General features: G+C 36.8%; 1 protein-coding gene across 3 annotated transcripts in view; it reads left to right on the top strand.

The window, feature by feature from the left end:
• Positions 1-17,071, top strand: part of GABRA1 (gamma-aminobutyric acid type A receptor subunit alpha1) — a 40,726-nt gene that overhangs the window by 21,514 nt on the left and 2,141 nt on the right. For all 3 annotated transcript variants that reach the window (XM_068205654.1, XM_068205655.1, XM_068205656.1), the window contains exons 6-9: positions 868-950; positions 5,459-5,602; positions 10,523-10,675; positions 13,218-13,420. In XM_068205654.1, coding sequence (XP_068061755.1) covers positions 868-950; positions 5,459-5,602; positions 10,523-10,675; positions 13,218-13,420 — 583 coding nt within the window. The remainder of the gene's footprint in view (positions 1-867; positions 951-5,458; positions 5,603-10,522; positions 10,676-13,217; positions 13,421-17,071) is intronic.

Here is a 17,071-nt window from a genome sequence, read left to right as displayed (position 1 = left end):
AAAAGGTATGTTGTTTCTATAGAGCTGTACATCCCCCTTTATGTCTCCCATGGAATCAAAACAAGGTATAAAGGGACTCTGTTGACTCCAAGCCAAGATGGATAACTTAGTACATAGGTGAACACTGTGTTTTCTTTAAAAAAAATTAAAGATATTTTTACAATTGGTACAAGTGTTTGGAGAAAACAAGTTTTCCAGGCATTTGGAATTTTCAATTTATTGTGCAACATCTTTCAAGACTGGCTAGACTGAAGTAGAATCATCTTGGCTGGTAGCTACACAAGTCCAGGTCAATTTTTCTTGTCTTTCTAAATGCTCAGCTGTTAGGGATTTAATCCACAGGAACACTGTCTTGGCAGCACATTGTTCACATGTGTCTCTTCTTTTGACCATAACCATTCCTATTTCCTCACCTTTGCAAGTGCCTTAATGCAATTTTTAGCCTACTCTTCAATATTACACTTCATTCTCTGCAGATGTGTGGTATGTGACTGTTTCTAGCTCTTTTAACCTCTTTTATTGAGAAACATGTTTGCACTCAGGCTGATAGCAATGAAATGATTTCAGCAAATGTCTGAGCATCCAGAGTGGGCCAATTTAATGATGGCAGCAAGGAAGCAATTGCAGTTGTTAATAGATTTTAATCCTCACACCAAATGAGAAGCCTGATCCTGCCTCCAATGGACTGTGAGGAAGGGCAGAGGGGCAGAGCAGTTGCACCCTCAGCCAGACAATGCAGTTTTAACCACTAATTAATCACATAAGAGATGCTGTGCTGTACTTATGCTATGTGTCTTAATAGAAGTCTATTTGCTATTTCTATGAAACTAGAATAAATGTGTCCTTTTGCTCATTAATCCATTATAGATTGACTGTGAGAGCAGAATGTCCAATGCATTTAGAAGACTTTCCTATGGATGCACATGCTTGCCCCTTGAAATTTGGAAGCTGTAAGTTTATTTTAAATGGAGGTTTCTCCCATTTTTAGGCCACTTAAAAAGAGTATTTTGCAACTGAGAAAACCTCAAGGTTTTAAACTTGTGTATTTGTCACGTTTTTGTCAGGGTTGTATCTTTATTCTTTATAAATATATCAAATATAATGGACCTCGCTTACGTCTCTTAAATGTCCTACAATGTGATGTCTGGACATTCACCAAAGATGAAAATGACAGTGCTCTAAATATCTAAAAAAGTAGTTTGTCACATAGAAAATGTTGTTAATCGTATAATTGCTTTGTTTTGTTAAAACCCAAAATCAGTCTTAAAGAAAAGCAATACACAGTATGGATAACTGAATTGGTTTAGGTGAAAACGGTTTTGCTACTGTAGTCTTGGTATGTTTAGATCAACATTTTTCCTAGGATTAGAAGATACTCATATACACTCATGGAACATTTTTGGAAGTGAAAAATCTCAGAAATCTCCAAATAGAGTCCTACTCTTGCAGCATACACAGCCCTAGATGAGAGAACATACAGAACAAAGTAATGGAAATATAATTGAAATCAGGATAATTGAAATTAGTGCAATCACTGAGAAAGCTTTTGGTAAGTTGAGAATTTTCCCCAGAACTTCAATGTGAATAGCAACCAGCCTGACACTTAACTAAACATAGTATTTTTGGAAATAAAACATAAAGAAAAAAAAAAAAAGTGCCGCTCTAATTTAGTCTAGGTTTGTTTAACACAAACAAGGAAGTTAAAATATATGGAAGATGTAATAGTGTACAAATTGTTTCCTCAATGGCTACTTTTTTCCTAACAGAAATTGGTCGTTTCACTGATAGTGGTTACTTAGTGGCTTGATCAATTTTAGAAGTCAACAAACAGAAAACCCAATTCATTCCTCACACGGTACCCGACAGGGTGATAATTTACTTTGGGCTGAATGTGTTTGGGCTTCTATGTTTGCCATGAGACAGCGCTGATGTTTTGTCTTTAAAGAGCTGCTAATCTCCTAGATAAGGCTTAGAGCACAAAAAGCTCATACAACCTTAGAGTATAACTGACAAGAATAGTTTGCTCCTTGAATGTTCAGTTTTCTTAGAGAGCACTTACAATAAATCTTTCCAAATATCTCGTGAAAGAGAGTGGAGTGGGGGGAAGATTTACTCCAGTTTATAACAGGACAGATACTGCAGTGGGTTCTTGATTAATAAGAGATCTGTGCACCCAAGATCCCAGTGAGATCAGGAGTGGCTGCAGGATGGAGTTCTTTTGATGTGCTCACTAAAGTGTCCCTGCAGGCATGGTGCTGGCACTGCGAGGCAGGGAAATGGCTAATCCTGCAAAAAACCTGCTAATGACAATTTAAACCAGGAACAGTTTCCGAACAAATTTGATTTACTAGACTGAATTTTATAGACAAGACAAGACACCTATCACCACATCTGTGCATCACTGAACCATGGCCCAAACACCAGACCTTCCCTACTATGAACAATATTTCCCATTCTTTTCCTACACTAAGTTCTTTCTGGCTCACTCTGTCCCAGGTTAATGTATTCGTTCACGCAGTGCACGGCTTTGCAGATTACTGAGGACTTTGCCTCAGTTAAATGACTAAGATTTGCAGAAATTATTAAATAAAAGGGATAGATAATGTGGATTTGCATAAAAGTCCAGAACCACACCAGAAGGCAAGAACAAGACAGCAGAAAAACATACAAGTGTATCTGCATCTTTTGTATCAAAATTGGATCTTTTTATCCTTAAAAAATAGTTTCATAATATACTTAATTTTCTTAATTGAACCAAAAAAGCACTGATATTTCTGATAGAAAGGCTATTTGTTACACCACTCAAAGGCAATAATTGACATTCTAAGCTCAAAGTACAGCTGTGGACTGTCATGTTGTACAGGTTTTTATCTTTTTTTTTTTTTTTTGGTTTAAACACTAATGTTCTATGAAAGCTGTCCTAAAAAACAAGTAACTATAAATGCTTGGAAAGATCATTAGACTAAATCAAGGAGTTTTCAAGGAAAATTTTCATTCCCTCACTAAATTTAGGTGAGCTCCTAATCTGAGATCCTCATGTGGAGGAGTTCCTTCTGTAGCATGGTTCTACTGCAAGCACTGCATGAAGAATTCACTGTTGAGAACAGACCTTAAAGCTGGATCTCTCCCTTCCTTCTCATCAGATCATATGCCATAATTATCAAGTTATAGAATATTTCTCTCAATATTTCTTTCTTGATATAAATAGAAATATATCCAACAGGACAAATGGCTGGACCCAAACAAGTTAGGAAAGTGGGACTCACTGTTACACATGAAAAAAGAACAGATCTTATAATTAATTTCCACTTTTTAAGTGAGAATCATATTTAAATACATTTGGGACATTTTTGTCAAACTAAAGCAATTAATTATAATCATCTTAATGGACTGGAAAATTTACTGGAAATGAATTTAATTGTCACAAAATCCATGCTTAAAGTGCAGACTACAATCTAACACTTAGCTCCCCAAGGTAGTGTTTGCCTAGCTCCATTTGTTTTAGATTAAATTGGATAAGAGGTTTTTTATGTCCTCCACTGTTACTCATCACTTCTTAGAGCTGGATTCCTAAAAGCTTCACAATGAAGGAGCTGCATATCTCCTGTGGACTCTGCCCATACTGTAGGGACCAATAAATGTTTGACCCAGCTCCAAGGCTAAAATGATTTGCCAAAGAGCAGCTTAAGCTAGAGGTTATTCCAGTGTAAATTCAGTGTAACAAATGCTAAAGAAATTCTGGAACGACAAAATGCCATATGATGGCAAAACAAAATCAGAAAGGCAGATGCTCTCCTCAACTCTTACCACAAACATCTGATTGTCAGTTTAAAACTGAGGCCACTCTGGAAACCAGCAGTGATGGGAGCAGATGGCTGCATTGCTGCTTATGCAACATGAGTTGGAAGCTGAGGGGGGCAGCAGAATTGAGAACCAAATCTGGCAGCTCATTTCTAGCACTGCCCAGTGCACCCCCTTCCCTCTAAACCAATCCAGTCATTCTCAGTAGCTCAGTAAAGCACTCCTCTCTCTTCCAAGCTATTCTCATACTCCAGAACAAATGCTTGAAAATTAATTTTATTACTGTCTTTATGTGACTAGATTAGCAAGTCAATTTCTGTGTTTACTGGGGACATTATTTTTAAAGTCAGAATTATTAAGATGTAGATTTGCTTTTGCCATTGATTCCAAAAACAAATTCCAAGCTATGTTGATATGTTACAATGCTTAGGGAATATGAAGCCCAAAGATAAAAGCACCCTTCAGTTTCAATAATGCAGAATCAAATGCCATGCAATTAATTTACCAGCACATTCTACCCAACCAACTCTTCAATTACTAGCTGTTATCTCTTACACTGATAAGGTAAAATTGCTAACTCACAAACAAGGTTAAGTGAATCAGATTCCTCCCTTTCCCTTCCTGCTTGCCAGTCTGAAAAAAGGGAAATTCATCAGGTAGAATCCTTCTGTCATTTTGGATGCCCTAATATGTCCCATCCAGCTCCAGCTGCCTTTGCTGGGTGCAAGCTTGATGCAGATTCTGGCCACACATTCATGCCCATTCATGCCTTTGGGTACTTTTTAGGTGTAAAGAATTACATGAGCTGCCTCTGTGTAGTCAATTAACTCCCACCCAACTGCTCCAAGTGAGAGCTGCCAGATTCCAAACAGCACAAAATGACAGCAGAATTTTACTACCGAATTAGGATTAAAAATATTCTGGAAAGAACATAAATAACAGCACAAAGCCCATCAATGGCATGTGTAGATGCTGCTGAATTCTCTCTGTAACACACCAGACTGCTTGGGCTGGGAGAGCCCACAGTACTTTTCTTTTGCCTTGTTCCAAACTCAAGTCTTGAGTGTGAGGACTATTCAGAAATAACCAAAGCAAAAACCAAAAAATAGACTGCGACTTAAACTCACTTTCTCCTAGGCAGCCTCAGAAATGTCTGCTAGCCCCATTTTAAGCAAGACAGTGTGATGGGGCATGACCAAATGGGAGCTGTAGCCAGGCTGAGGATGAGAAGATCATTGAAGCCACTCTGAGAAGGACTTACAGAGGCCCAGACAACATCACACTATGAAAATTGAAAAGTTTGGGGCTCATCTTTCTTTATAATAGTTGGAAGTTAGAAAAAGCATTTGGGTTCTTGCATGCTCGTGAAATTCCACTTCTCACTCTCACTTCTTTACTCAGGCAGAAAATATATAAGAGAGAAATATATTAATGCCATAGAGAGCCAACCTTAATCCAATCCTACAGCAGATATTTAGCTATTTTGTAAAAATCAATTGTACTTCCTATAGATAAATTCCAGTAAGATAGTTGTGGGTTTCCACAGATAATTAAAGATAACTAAATATTCAAACTACTGCTCAAAATATTGTTCTGACAAAGCCATAAGGCAACAGAAAGTGCAAAGCTTAAATGCAATGTATTTCTTTTAAATCAGATGCTTATACCAGAGCAGAGGTTGTGTATGAGTGGACACGGGAACCAGCGAGGTCAGTGGTTGTGGCTGAAGATGGCTCTCGACTGAACCAGTATGATCTGCTTGGACAAACTGTGGACTCTGGAATTGTGCAGTCCAGTACAGGTCTGTGATAAATATTTTGGAAGGATGATATTTAACTGTCAAGATGTAATTCAGAGGAGGATTAAAAAAATACAAAGACATAAGAGTAAGGGCAAATTATAATATATGTACTTCAGATTAGGAAAACATGACTCTGTATCATTACTCTGAAAAGATAATATATCCTAGGATTATTTTCCTACTTCAACTGGTGGTAAAGATATGTGAACAATCTAAAAGTTTCCTACAGTATCAAATCTAGCCAGAAAAAGCAATAATTTATGTAATAAAGAAGCACTCCTCATGTTCTTCTCATATTATTTGCTACTATATAGGCTGATGAAAATAGCATAACAATATGAATCCTCAAAGATCATATTTCTGGAGGCAGTGAAGCCTCTAAAAGCAAGTACATAGTTTCTCAAGGAAGTATTTAGAGAATGAAAAAAAAAAAAAAACTGTCAAACTCAAAACCGTCTGTAACATCCAAATATGATTTCTTTTACTGCTGCCACTAGCTTTAACTCCAAAAATTTAATGAGATACAGAAATACATCTGACATTTTTAGTATGACATACATGTAACCTTGAAGCTCGCTACAGCCCCTTGTTTTTTTAACTTTGCAGTGCTTGTTTCAAGATGCAAATGTTTTAAAGTTTATTTTCTAATAATTTGGATGATCTAAATGCAGTAAGAAACTGAGCACTGGGCATGAACAAGAGCTCTGTTGACCAGATTGGTCAAAGGACCAAAAGCAGCACTGCTTTAGGGGAAGTGGTTGTATTGCTCTGGGTACACCCAACATTGTGATTTACAGAGAAATACACTTCTAACTGCATAAAATAAATTTCCTAATGTGTTGCTGTATAAGTCAATGAACATTTAAGGGAAAGTGAGTCACTTTAAGGTGAACTGGAATTTGTGTCTGAATTTTTTATTTAGCTTGTTAAAATTTATTCATCTGGTCTATTAAGCCATGAAAAGGTCTCACAGACAAGTTTCTAGGTTACTGCTTGGAAGCTTCTGTTCAGTTGATATAAAAGTAAGTGGGATGGCAATAACAGGAACTTTGCATGAGAACAGCATCAACACAACTCCTCCCATTGCTGAGCACAGAGGTGTGCAACAAGCAGGTAAAAAGGTGAGAACTCTTGACCTTCCCACAGATGGAAATGATGCCACTGGCTTTTCTGCAGCCAGTAATTCACCCCAGCTGCCCTTTGCTGGAAAGTCAATAGGATTTGAGGGGAACTGCAGGGATCTCAGCTCCTGGTGCTCTCAGGGAGACCTTGCCAGCCCGTGGGGCTGCCTTTGCTCCCTGCCTGCTGCATGTGCTCTAAGGGCAGCAGGATAATCAGAAAAGACTCATGAGGGAGCATAACTAAACCAAATAGAAATGCTAAACATGGTTCAGGGTAATTAGATAGCAATGTGAGGAGCATGCTATAAATTGCTAAGAAGGGCAGACAAGACATTTTCAAACAGAACTGAAACATAAGTTTAAGATTTCTCCATGCATTTCCATGAATAAACAAACAATTTGTTTTGCCCACGCTATTTTAAAGATATGAATTCTGCCTCCTTTTTCTACCTGAGGAAAACTCTTTACCATTGTATCTATAAAGTTAAATACAGAATGGTTAATACCTGAAATATGCTGAGATGAAGATATTGTCGTCTAGATGCTGAAAAATAGTACAAAGAACTAACTGGAATAGTTACCAAAACTAAAAACAATTCAATTTCAGAATCCTTCTGGTATTTGCAACTTTACAATCCTCTTTAATTACTGCCTGATAAGTGTTGCAGTAATTCAGGCTGCAATAGATAAGAATACAGAGTTGAGGAAGAAACATATTTACTGCTTGCAAATTCAATGTCTCAAAGGAAAAGTCTTCATTATTTGCTTTGGAAAGAAAAATGCTTTGCTTTTCCCATACTAAAGGTGAGGATCAGTGGTGGTTAATAATACCTTTTCTCCAGCCACTGATTCATATTGACTCAGAAAGATTTAAAAATTATCCTTTTTGTAAGCACCTTAACAAATGCTTAAAGGGCTTGTGCAGGTTTCTATTTATATAGAATTACTTTGCCACCTTGAAAACATTGCTTTACACTGAGAATCATCAGGATTTATATTCAAAATACTTATTTTTTTCCTTATCTCTGTAAATATGCAGAGATTATGTTGTTCTTAAGCATTTTTTTAACTGAGTTACATGACATTATTAGTAAATGATAAATACTTTGTTTTAAATTAATGGCAAGGAAAGCCTTACTTCTTTACCTACATTACTAGAAGAAGAAATGAAGAAGAAACTCAGTCCCCACCTCAAACTTTGATGTGCACATTAATTTCAGGTGCTGATAAATCTGTTTTTTTACAAATAATTTACAGAACACTGAGACATAGCTTTACTGTAACTTTACTGAATTATCAACTATTTTTTTTTCTATGGGCACTGGTTAGTTTATACCACCTGCTCATTTTACTCACTTATTGCAAAATATTGTAGAATTAAGGGCTGATTAAAAACTGCACCTACAGAAGCACTGAACACAAGTACAAACTCTTCCAGACCTCTGGTAATATTCCAGAATGGACAGTTATTCAAAAATAGAATTACTACATATGCAGAATTTTTTTTATGACTTTTAAATACTTCATATTGTGTATTACATATAAACTAATTTAAACATTGGAATAAATAAAAGGAAAACCAGATTTATCTGCACAACTCAGTTATATGGAGAAGAGTTTGGGAATTACAATTTAGCTAAGAGGAAATACCTTTCTTTCTAATTTCCTTGGATAAGAAAAGATAAGAGAACATAAGATTTATAAGCTACAACTTGTGAAAGCCTAGCAATCAGACACTGTGAAAATAGGCAATATTTTACTCAAGAGCTATTTGAAATTTTAGATTGTAGGGAATTTTACGACTTTGCAATGCTTCCAAAATAGAATCACAGGAATTGGGAAGTCATATGGGAGTGATCAGCAGCTGTCACAAATGTGACAACGCTATTCAATTAAAGAAAGGCAGAAAATATGGAAAGCTAAAGATGCAGTGAAGGACTGGAGTGCTTTCATGTCCTGCAGTCAGTTCAATCAATCTTATCCAACATCTACTATCTTTTAGCGAGTGACTGCCCAATAAGTGCAGTCCATTGGTACTGTGGAAACTTCAGAACCTGGCTGTGCCTTATAACTGAAGTGCAGAGCATTATTGCAGGCCTCTGCTTTGCCCAATTCACTCCTCCCAGCGTTACCTTTATCTGACTCCCAGCTCAGACCCGCTGCAGTGCTTAACAGATGAGAGTAATCCCTGTCTTTTTAATTGCCTTTATGCTTTGGATCTTGTTCTCATTTTCCAGAGGTTAAAAATACTTTGATAATTTAGGCAGCTAAATAAAGCTTCAGAGTACAGTGGTGTGTTCACTCTGTATTCTTAGCTTGCCATCTACAATCAGTGAATTAATTCTGACATACCGTTGTGCTCATTCTATATCTGATTGCATTAAAATAGTTTCCCACGTCATATTTTAAGTAGATAAAATTAAATTATTGGCTCTCCTAGCCAAGACTGGCACCTTTTGTAAGATCATAATCTCTGCTACAGAGGAGAAAGAGTTTGTTTCAGTGAAAGTTAAAGAAAGGTGAGCAAAATTTAAGTAATAATTCCCACTATACTACAGCCATTCCTATTTTTGAAATAAAAAATTTCCTTGTATATCCTTTGCTTTACCATTAAATTTAAAATTTATTCTCTTTTCCCCCTTTGCGGCTGTCTTTTATACTGAAAGAATATTGTCATATCTTCTAAACAAGCTTTCCTTGGGGTTAGAAATTGAGCAAGATTGCTCAAATGAATGTTCTTCTGGACTCTGCATTACAGAAATGGGCATTTGACATGCTCTATGCATAAGCAGTCAATGTCTAGACACAGTTTTTCAATCAAGTTTAAGCTTTTCCTGTACAAGAGCAGTTTTCTCCTTCCATCTGCCTACATTTTAAAATAGAAGTACAGTAATTTCACATGTCATCTCTAATCTAGACAGAAGTTTCCACTCAGTTATATGTCTACTTGTTTCATTCCTAAGATGTTCATTGCATAATAAGAAGAATCAGTCTACTAAAAAAATATTAAAAATAAAAACAATAGGTTTTCAGTCTTTGGAGAATATACTGTTTGCCAAAATCTATTTAAAATTATTTATATAATGATGTGAAAATGAGCAATATTTACTCTGCTGGCGAGAAAGTTTTATGGAATGATGTAAATATATTAGAATATTAGATATTTAGTTATATATAAAAAAACAATTACTTTTCATTGCATTTGGAGTACCCAGCTCATACAACTTTGTTGCTCCAAAAGCTAATGAAAATATTGTGTGGTATTCTTGTAGTAATCATTTATTTCAGGAGAGAATAATAATTTACTAAGGTCCTAAATTAGCAGAAGAGGGATACTTCAGAGTACATAAAGCACTGACAGTGGTAATGCAAACACTGTCACATCAGCAATTACATCTTAAGCTTGGCCCAACAGAAACATTTTTGGGAGGCTGTCTTGATTTAGTCTTTAGATTATGTTTACATGGTTATGCTGTGGTGGCTTAGCATTTTCTAATGGAATAAGACCTTCTACAAGAGCTTTAAACAGCCACCAGTTAATGCAGACTTTCATTCACTACTCAGAAGAGAAAATATGTAAATTTAATTAGCATTTCCCAGAAATGTCTAGTTTTGTATTATTAAGGAAAAATTAGAAAAACCCACCAGGATTATTAAGTGTTTTCTTCAGAGCTGACCCATTTTGATTTGAGGACTTCTATGTTATAATACAGGTGAATGTAATGAAAAATACTTCCTACAAAGACCTCTGATGTGTATATTTATAAAAGCTTTAATGTTCTTTTTTTCTTGGTTTTAGGGGAATATGTTGTTATGACTACGCATTTTCATTTGAAGAGGAAGATTGGTTACTTTGTCATCCAGACTTATCTGCCATGCATCATGACAGTGATACTGTCACAGGTGTCCTTCTGGCTTAACAGAGAATCTGTTCCAGCAAGAACTGTATTTGGTAAGCAAGACCTATAAACCTCCTGGCAATCTTCAGGCAATTGGGTTTCAGAAATGTTACGGTAAATGTATTTATTCTAACATGGTATTGGAGAATAGTGTGAGCCTGGACATGCAGCAGCACACAAGAGCTAACAAATTTCCTTGTGAAGATATAGGTCCAAAGCTTTTAAACTGATTTGGAACTCACTGTAAAAAGAGACCTGAAAATACCTCAAGCCACCCATTACCATTTGAATATTCCAAAACAATCAGATTATGAATAAAACATCTCTAACAATGGCAATATTATTGGTCATGGGATTATCAAAAAGGCTTTAATCAGTGGCTTTAAATCTGTCATTTGACATCTTTAGGCCCTTAAAAAATTCTTATTTTAATTTTTTCCCGTAATCCCTATTACAGGCTACTGTTAGCTCAGCAATAATTTATTGTGCTTACAGCAGTGAATACATGCACTCAAAGAATGCAGTGAGAAGGCAATCTAAAAGACCCTCCAGTTTATACAGCTGGTCCTTAGAGTTTAACCAGTGCTTGCAAATGCTTATCTTAAAACTCTTATATTCTTTCATACTCTTTGGAGATATTAACCCAAGTACATATTTGAAAAAAAATGCAATGAATTTTCATTTAGGAAAGCTAGAACCTGAGATTTCTGTTATGTGACCTAGTCCTCGGTGATATCCAGATGGGACTGCTGAACACCTTTGGCAGGAGGTGGAAGCATCCCCAGCCAAGCTGGCTTTGACACTCGATTTGCTGCCTCAGGGCACTGCAAGGACAGGATGCTTTGGGCCCTTTGGCTTTGCCAAAGAGAATTAACTCATTTGTTCTGAACATGGCAAAGACAGAGAGTCACTATTGAGAAATGCAGACTCTGAAGCTCGTGTTGAACAAGAGCTATTTTTATGGATCTTTTCTTGCACCCTTCACAGCTGTGCTTTAGTTTCTCAGTTTCTCTGGAAATCAATCACAACTTGCATAGCCTTAGACCTCATGAACCAAGCAGTGGCTTTCTGTTGATATACAGATGTGCATTTACAGAACAGTGGTTTAGACTACAGTATAATTAAATTTGATTTACACAATATTGTTTAGATTAGCAACTAAAATTAATTCTGAATTTTTAACATCAGCTTTGCTGAGAACTACTTTACTAGGAGGTTTTATAGTCAAATCCATTGAAATTGTAACAATTTTACCTCTTTTTGCACATACCATTTAAAAAGAAATGTCTGATCATCAGTTTGAAGTGCTGTACTTCACTGTCATTAGATGGAGAGCAGAATTTCCTAGTCTCAATGGATATTATATAATACTGCACAATTTTCAAAATGCTATCTTCACAGGCTCAAGAACCCACAAATTTCTCAGTTTTCCTTTTAGAAGACAGTTATTTAGTAAATATGCTTGGGTGAGCTCCATCATTAAGTATCAAGATAGTTTTTTCATTTCAAAATGGCAGTGGAACAAAGTTTCAGAACATCTTGTATGAATGCATATACACACAGAAACACAACATTGATCTTTTAGCCCACTTAGTGCCACAGAAAATAAAATTTCTTAAATTTTTCTTTTGCTACAATGAAAGAGAAACATAAGGTCACTAGCAATAAGTCAAAGAACACATTTGGTTGCATCTCTAAAAAGAGTAATTGCTTCCTCATTAGGCACTAATAATTCAAGCTCTTCACACTACCACATAAATATGTTGTTCATTAATTGACCTATTTTAGAGCACTGTTCATTTCTACTAACACTCAGTGCAGCGAAGATGAACTCGCCAGACACATTCAAGACATGACAGTGCAGTTGTCAAGGTAACTTGTGGACATGTGATTTGATGCAAATGCTTTGCGTGCACTCGGAGATTCATTTTTCCAAGCAGCTGCAAGCAGAGTGAATTCAATACCATCCTGCTTGCTCTGTGGGACCAGCTGAGAGGAAAGGTTCAGCAGTGAGAAGCTCTGATATCAGAGATGCAAATTACATTGTCATTCTTACATAAAATCTTTGCTATGTTCACGGTGTCAATGAATAAAGGGACAGAAATCGGTAAAACCATCGATTCAAAAACAATGAAGTAACACATAAAGCTTGGTGCCCTTGAATATATCTTTGAAGTATAATATCCCAAACAAGCTGAAACAAGTTTTTTTAGTTTTCTAAGTATCTCAACTGTTGCAAGAAAAAACTAAAGATGTTAAATTGTTACCTCTGTAGTACAATTTGCAGGGCATGAATACAGAACAGCAACAAAATCCTTCAAATACCAGGAAGAGTAAAGTAGCTCACAAATAATATGTTCATTCCAACTTTAAAAATAGTATCCTATTATAACAACATCAAAGAATGAAAGCATAAAAAATGTTTTGGAAATCCTGCAAATTCCACAGAAGTGGAAACCTGATATTCTCATTTAGCAACTGAACTCAGGTGGGGAGGTTTTTAAGAACCAGAGGTGTAGAAAAGACTTTACCACCTATAGCAGCTGGGACATGAAGCGCAAAAAATAGCCTGAAGACACAAACTCTGCTTTGCAGGAGTGACGACTGTGCTGACCATGACCACCCTGAGCATCAGCGCGAGGAACTCGCTACCCAAGGTGGCCTACGCCACGGCCATGGACTGGTTCATAGCCGTGTGCTACGCCTTCGTCTTCTCGGCGCTCATCGAGTTCGCCACCGTCAACTACTTCACCAAGAGAGGCTACGCGTGGGACGGCAAGAGCGTCGTTCCAGAAAAGGTAACACCACCCCATATCCACCCCAAAACATCACACTCTGCCCTGCCTGCTCACTCTATGGGAGGAGGTCTAGCATATTCAAAATTCTTGTTATGTACAACAGTTATTACTCCAGAAGAGTTTACTCCTGTGTCCACGTACATCATTTCTATGCCATGATTACTTAGACATTTAATACCTAAATACTACCTCTGACATACTGGGTGACACTTAATGCTATTAATAATGAAATATTCTACTGAGATTTTGACTTTGGGAATTGAGCAGAAACAAAGATTAATTCGTATTATTATAAGAGAAGGCATTTTTTTTCTGTTTGAACAAGAGAAGGTGCAGATGCCTCAGTGTAAATGTAGGAAAAAAAAATTGTGGCTGCAGTAGTTGACAGTTCCCAAGGTATAGTGCTTCCCAGCATGAAACTCAGGAGGGCTGCTCTGTCATCATGACCAAATAAATCATCACAGGAGTTCTTTTTTCCTTTCTTAGCTATAGGAAAAATGTGTTTGTTTAGAAGGAGGAATTGAGAGCTGTTCTGGGAGTGTGCAGTCCTGATCTGTCCCTCCATGAATGCACTAGAGAAAACGCTCACTGATTCCTTTTGGTCTGGGATCAGACCTGGTCCATAAACCACAGCTGCATCAAGAAATTGTTGAGGACATTTAGGAGATGAAAGAGAAGTTTCCTGTTTCATATGAGTTACCATGTCAGCTGCTCCTGTGAGCAAACTCACTCAGTTGGCTTAATTTCCCAGCTGGTAATCCTGAACATTCACAGACTAGAGATCCAACAGAACAGGTATTGGAGGAGCAGATGTAATCACTGTTATGCAAAGATATGTTTTTAATTCAGGATTATATGCATATATATTATTTATGTATATTAGTTGTGTAAGTCAGTGAAAAAACCTACAAACTAAATTAGGGCATTTATACAATGGCAACTACTACAAAAGTATTGTAGAACAAATGAGTGAAGTATCAAAAGAAATTTACAATAATGAGCTACACAACTGCTACTGAATGTTGAGTTTTCAGTTATTGATGATATTTTCACTGAAAATAATTTTTTTGATTCTTTTTGTGTTTTCATGACATTTGTTATAAAAATGAACTGCATTTATAGAACTGTATCCTTAAATATTAAATATTGCCTTGCTAATTTATCCTCCCTTGTAATGTAGTTACTATAACGAGCTGTTTCATTTGTTACCAAGAAAATTACATTAAAAAAAAAACCCTACACAATACCCACCACAAACATTGTTTAGGACATTGGAAGATTTATGGCTTTGTGCTCGTTAGCAGGTAAGGGGCTTTATGTGTCATTTGCTGGTACCTGTGAGTTTCCTGCAGTGAGGAAAAGCGAGCAAGGCAAGCTCACAATGATCAGAGCGTCACAGCTTAATCAAATTTAGAGCTCTAATTAGCTGTCATATTGCTCGTTCATGAAGTTGAATTTGACATGAAATATTAAGACCCAGGCTGGTGTCAGGGTTTTCTGTGGATCAGATTTCTAGTGACATTTAAATCTATTGAAAGGGTTTCCCCTGAGACTTTAGTGAAGCTGCTTTTTGTCTGCTGGATTTATTGCTGCTCACCAGAGTATCTGAATGAGCAGCAAAGAGAATTGCCTTTACACTCAGCAACCATGTTAGCAGCCTCCCTTCCTGGGAGGGGAAAAAAATGGACAGCCAAAAACAAAAAAACCCCAAACAAACAAACACCAAAAAAACAAAAAAGAAAAAAACAAACAACAAAACAAACAAAATAAAACCTGACATGCCTTTTTTTGTTGGAATATTTTTTTTAACCTGTTTGTTACGAAAATTTGAAGCTTTTTCTTGGCCTGAAGCTAAGAATTTTATTGCCATGAATGAAAGAACCTCTACATCAGAGTCATTAGGTGAATCCTTTTCCTTACTAAACAGCATACTTTTAACATTTGAGCCTACATTTCCTTCCAGCATGGGGCTCCAAAGCTGTTCCTCCACAAGCCTCTCCCCACTTGCCCTCAGGCTTTTGCAGCTTCATTTCCTGTTCCCATGTGTCCAGCACGAGTCTGTCCACTCCCTGAAATATTCACCTCTCGAACAAGAAGTTTTTAATCAAAACCCCATTATTAGGGGGTCAAAGTAGCCATTAACCTCTAGCTGATGTGTCATTAAAAGTACTGTGACCACATAAAAAGTATTGCCTCCCTGGGACAGCTGCTTCTTGAAAGCAGAGAATTGTATTTGGCGTCTTGGGAAATGACATAAGAGATCAAATTCCACTGATATTTTCTCTTCAACTCTACCTTCCCCCTGTCCCAAGAGGATAAAATGGAGAACATTTGCCTTTTCTTTTTGTGGCAAATACTGCCTGATGATTTTGCTAAGCTGTTGGAATTGGTTTTTGTTGCAGTTCTTCAAGGAATGGTATCACCCTGCAGCAGACCCCCACAGAATGACCCTTAAACCCTAGAGGGAACCTATTGGCCAGAGGCCAGATGGCCCCAACCCCCCAGAACCTAGATAAAAACCCACTCCGCCATTGTTCAGTCTCTTTTTCCTCCTTCTCCCCTGAAAATAAACACATGGAAACTGAGCCTCTCTCTCCTGGCTTCTGAAGCTCTGCTCCTCGGCCGTTCCCCAAGACTGAGCTAGCATAACAGTTCAGGGGGGCAGTCAGAGGGGATTGCATTAGGTTTTCACTATATGTTTTGTTGTTGGGGTTTTTTCCCTCACAAGTGGAGGAATCCTTACACCTTCTTAATGACCCACTGTATCTCCCTTCTGTGTTTATCCTTGGGCAGTGGCTGAAGAACAGGTTTGGTCTGCCAGAAACTGGACAGCTGAATTCTAACTGGTATGCCCAGACATCAAAATTTAATTTTTGTCCTACAATTAGATACCAAAAAGAGAATACTAGAAAATATAAGGACCTAGGGATAAAATAAGTTTAAATAAGCTTAATAAGTCCTCCTCCTCTGAAAGATATTCAATATATTCTTGCTTTAGCAATATAAGTAGGTGGATGAAAAAGTCATACATTGAAGCCTTTGCATATGGAATGTCATTTCAGCCATTATGATCCAATTTTAAGATTCAAACAAGAACATAAGTTCCTAATCCATAAGTCATGTGACTCTGGTGTAAACCATTAGTGAGCAGAATACTGACAGCTTTGCATCTTATTGAACAAACCACTCCGTTAGTGCATGGTTACATGACAATTTAGTGTGTAATTTTGTGTATAAATTATGTATAAACTCTTCATATCACAATATTTGTCACAATGTTGAAAAGGCTACATTAAGAATTTGGCATCTCGTAAGTTTTTATCCTGATGAAGGGAAACAGTTGTTTGTGGGAATATTGAACTATGAGTGGTTTGTCACTGCTGATTATCATTAAAGGTGATTTTGCCAGTGAGCCTAGCTATCAGGTCTCATTTTTATCCATCACCTAATTTGGTTTATCTAATACAAGTAATACAAATGTATGATTTTGTCTTTATTGTCACCTAAATATTTTGCATGCATTATAAACCCAGAAGTAACTTCTCTCGTACAGCTTATTACATTTTGTGCTATGAATTCGATTAATTGCAAAATGTTACAGCATTTTTTCATAATTTCATCTGTTGAGAAGGTATTGAGAATGAAATATTT

Source organism: Anomalospiza imberbis, chromosome 15 (genome assembly GCF_031753505.1).
Source record: "Anomalospiza imberbis isolate Cuckoo-Finch-1a 21T00152 chromosome 15, ASM3175350v1, whole genome shotgun sequence".
Classification (NCBI taxonomy): Eukaryota; Metazoa; Chordata; class Aves; order Passeriformes; family Viduidae; genus Anomalospiza; species Anomalospiza imberbis.
Note: the sequence above shows the minus strand (reverse complement) of the source record. Positions and strands in the feature narration are given on the sequence as shown.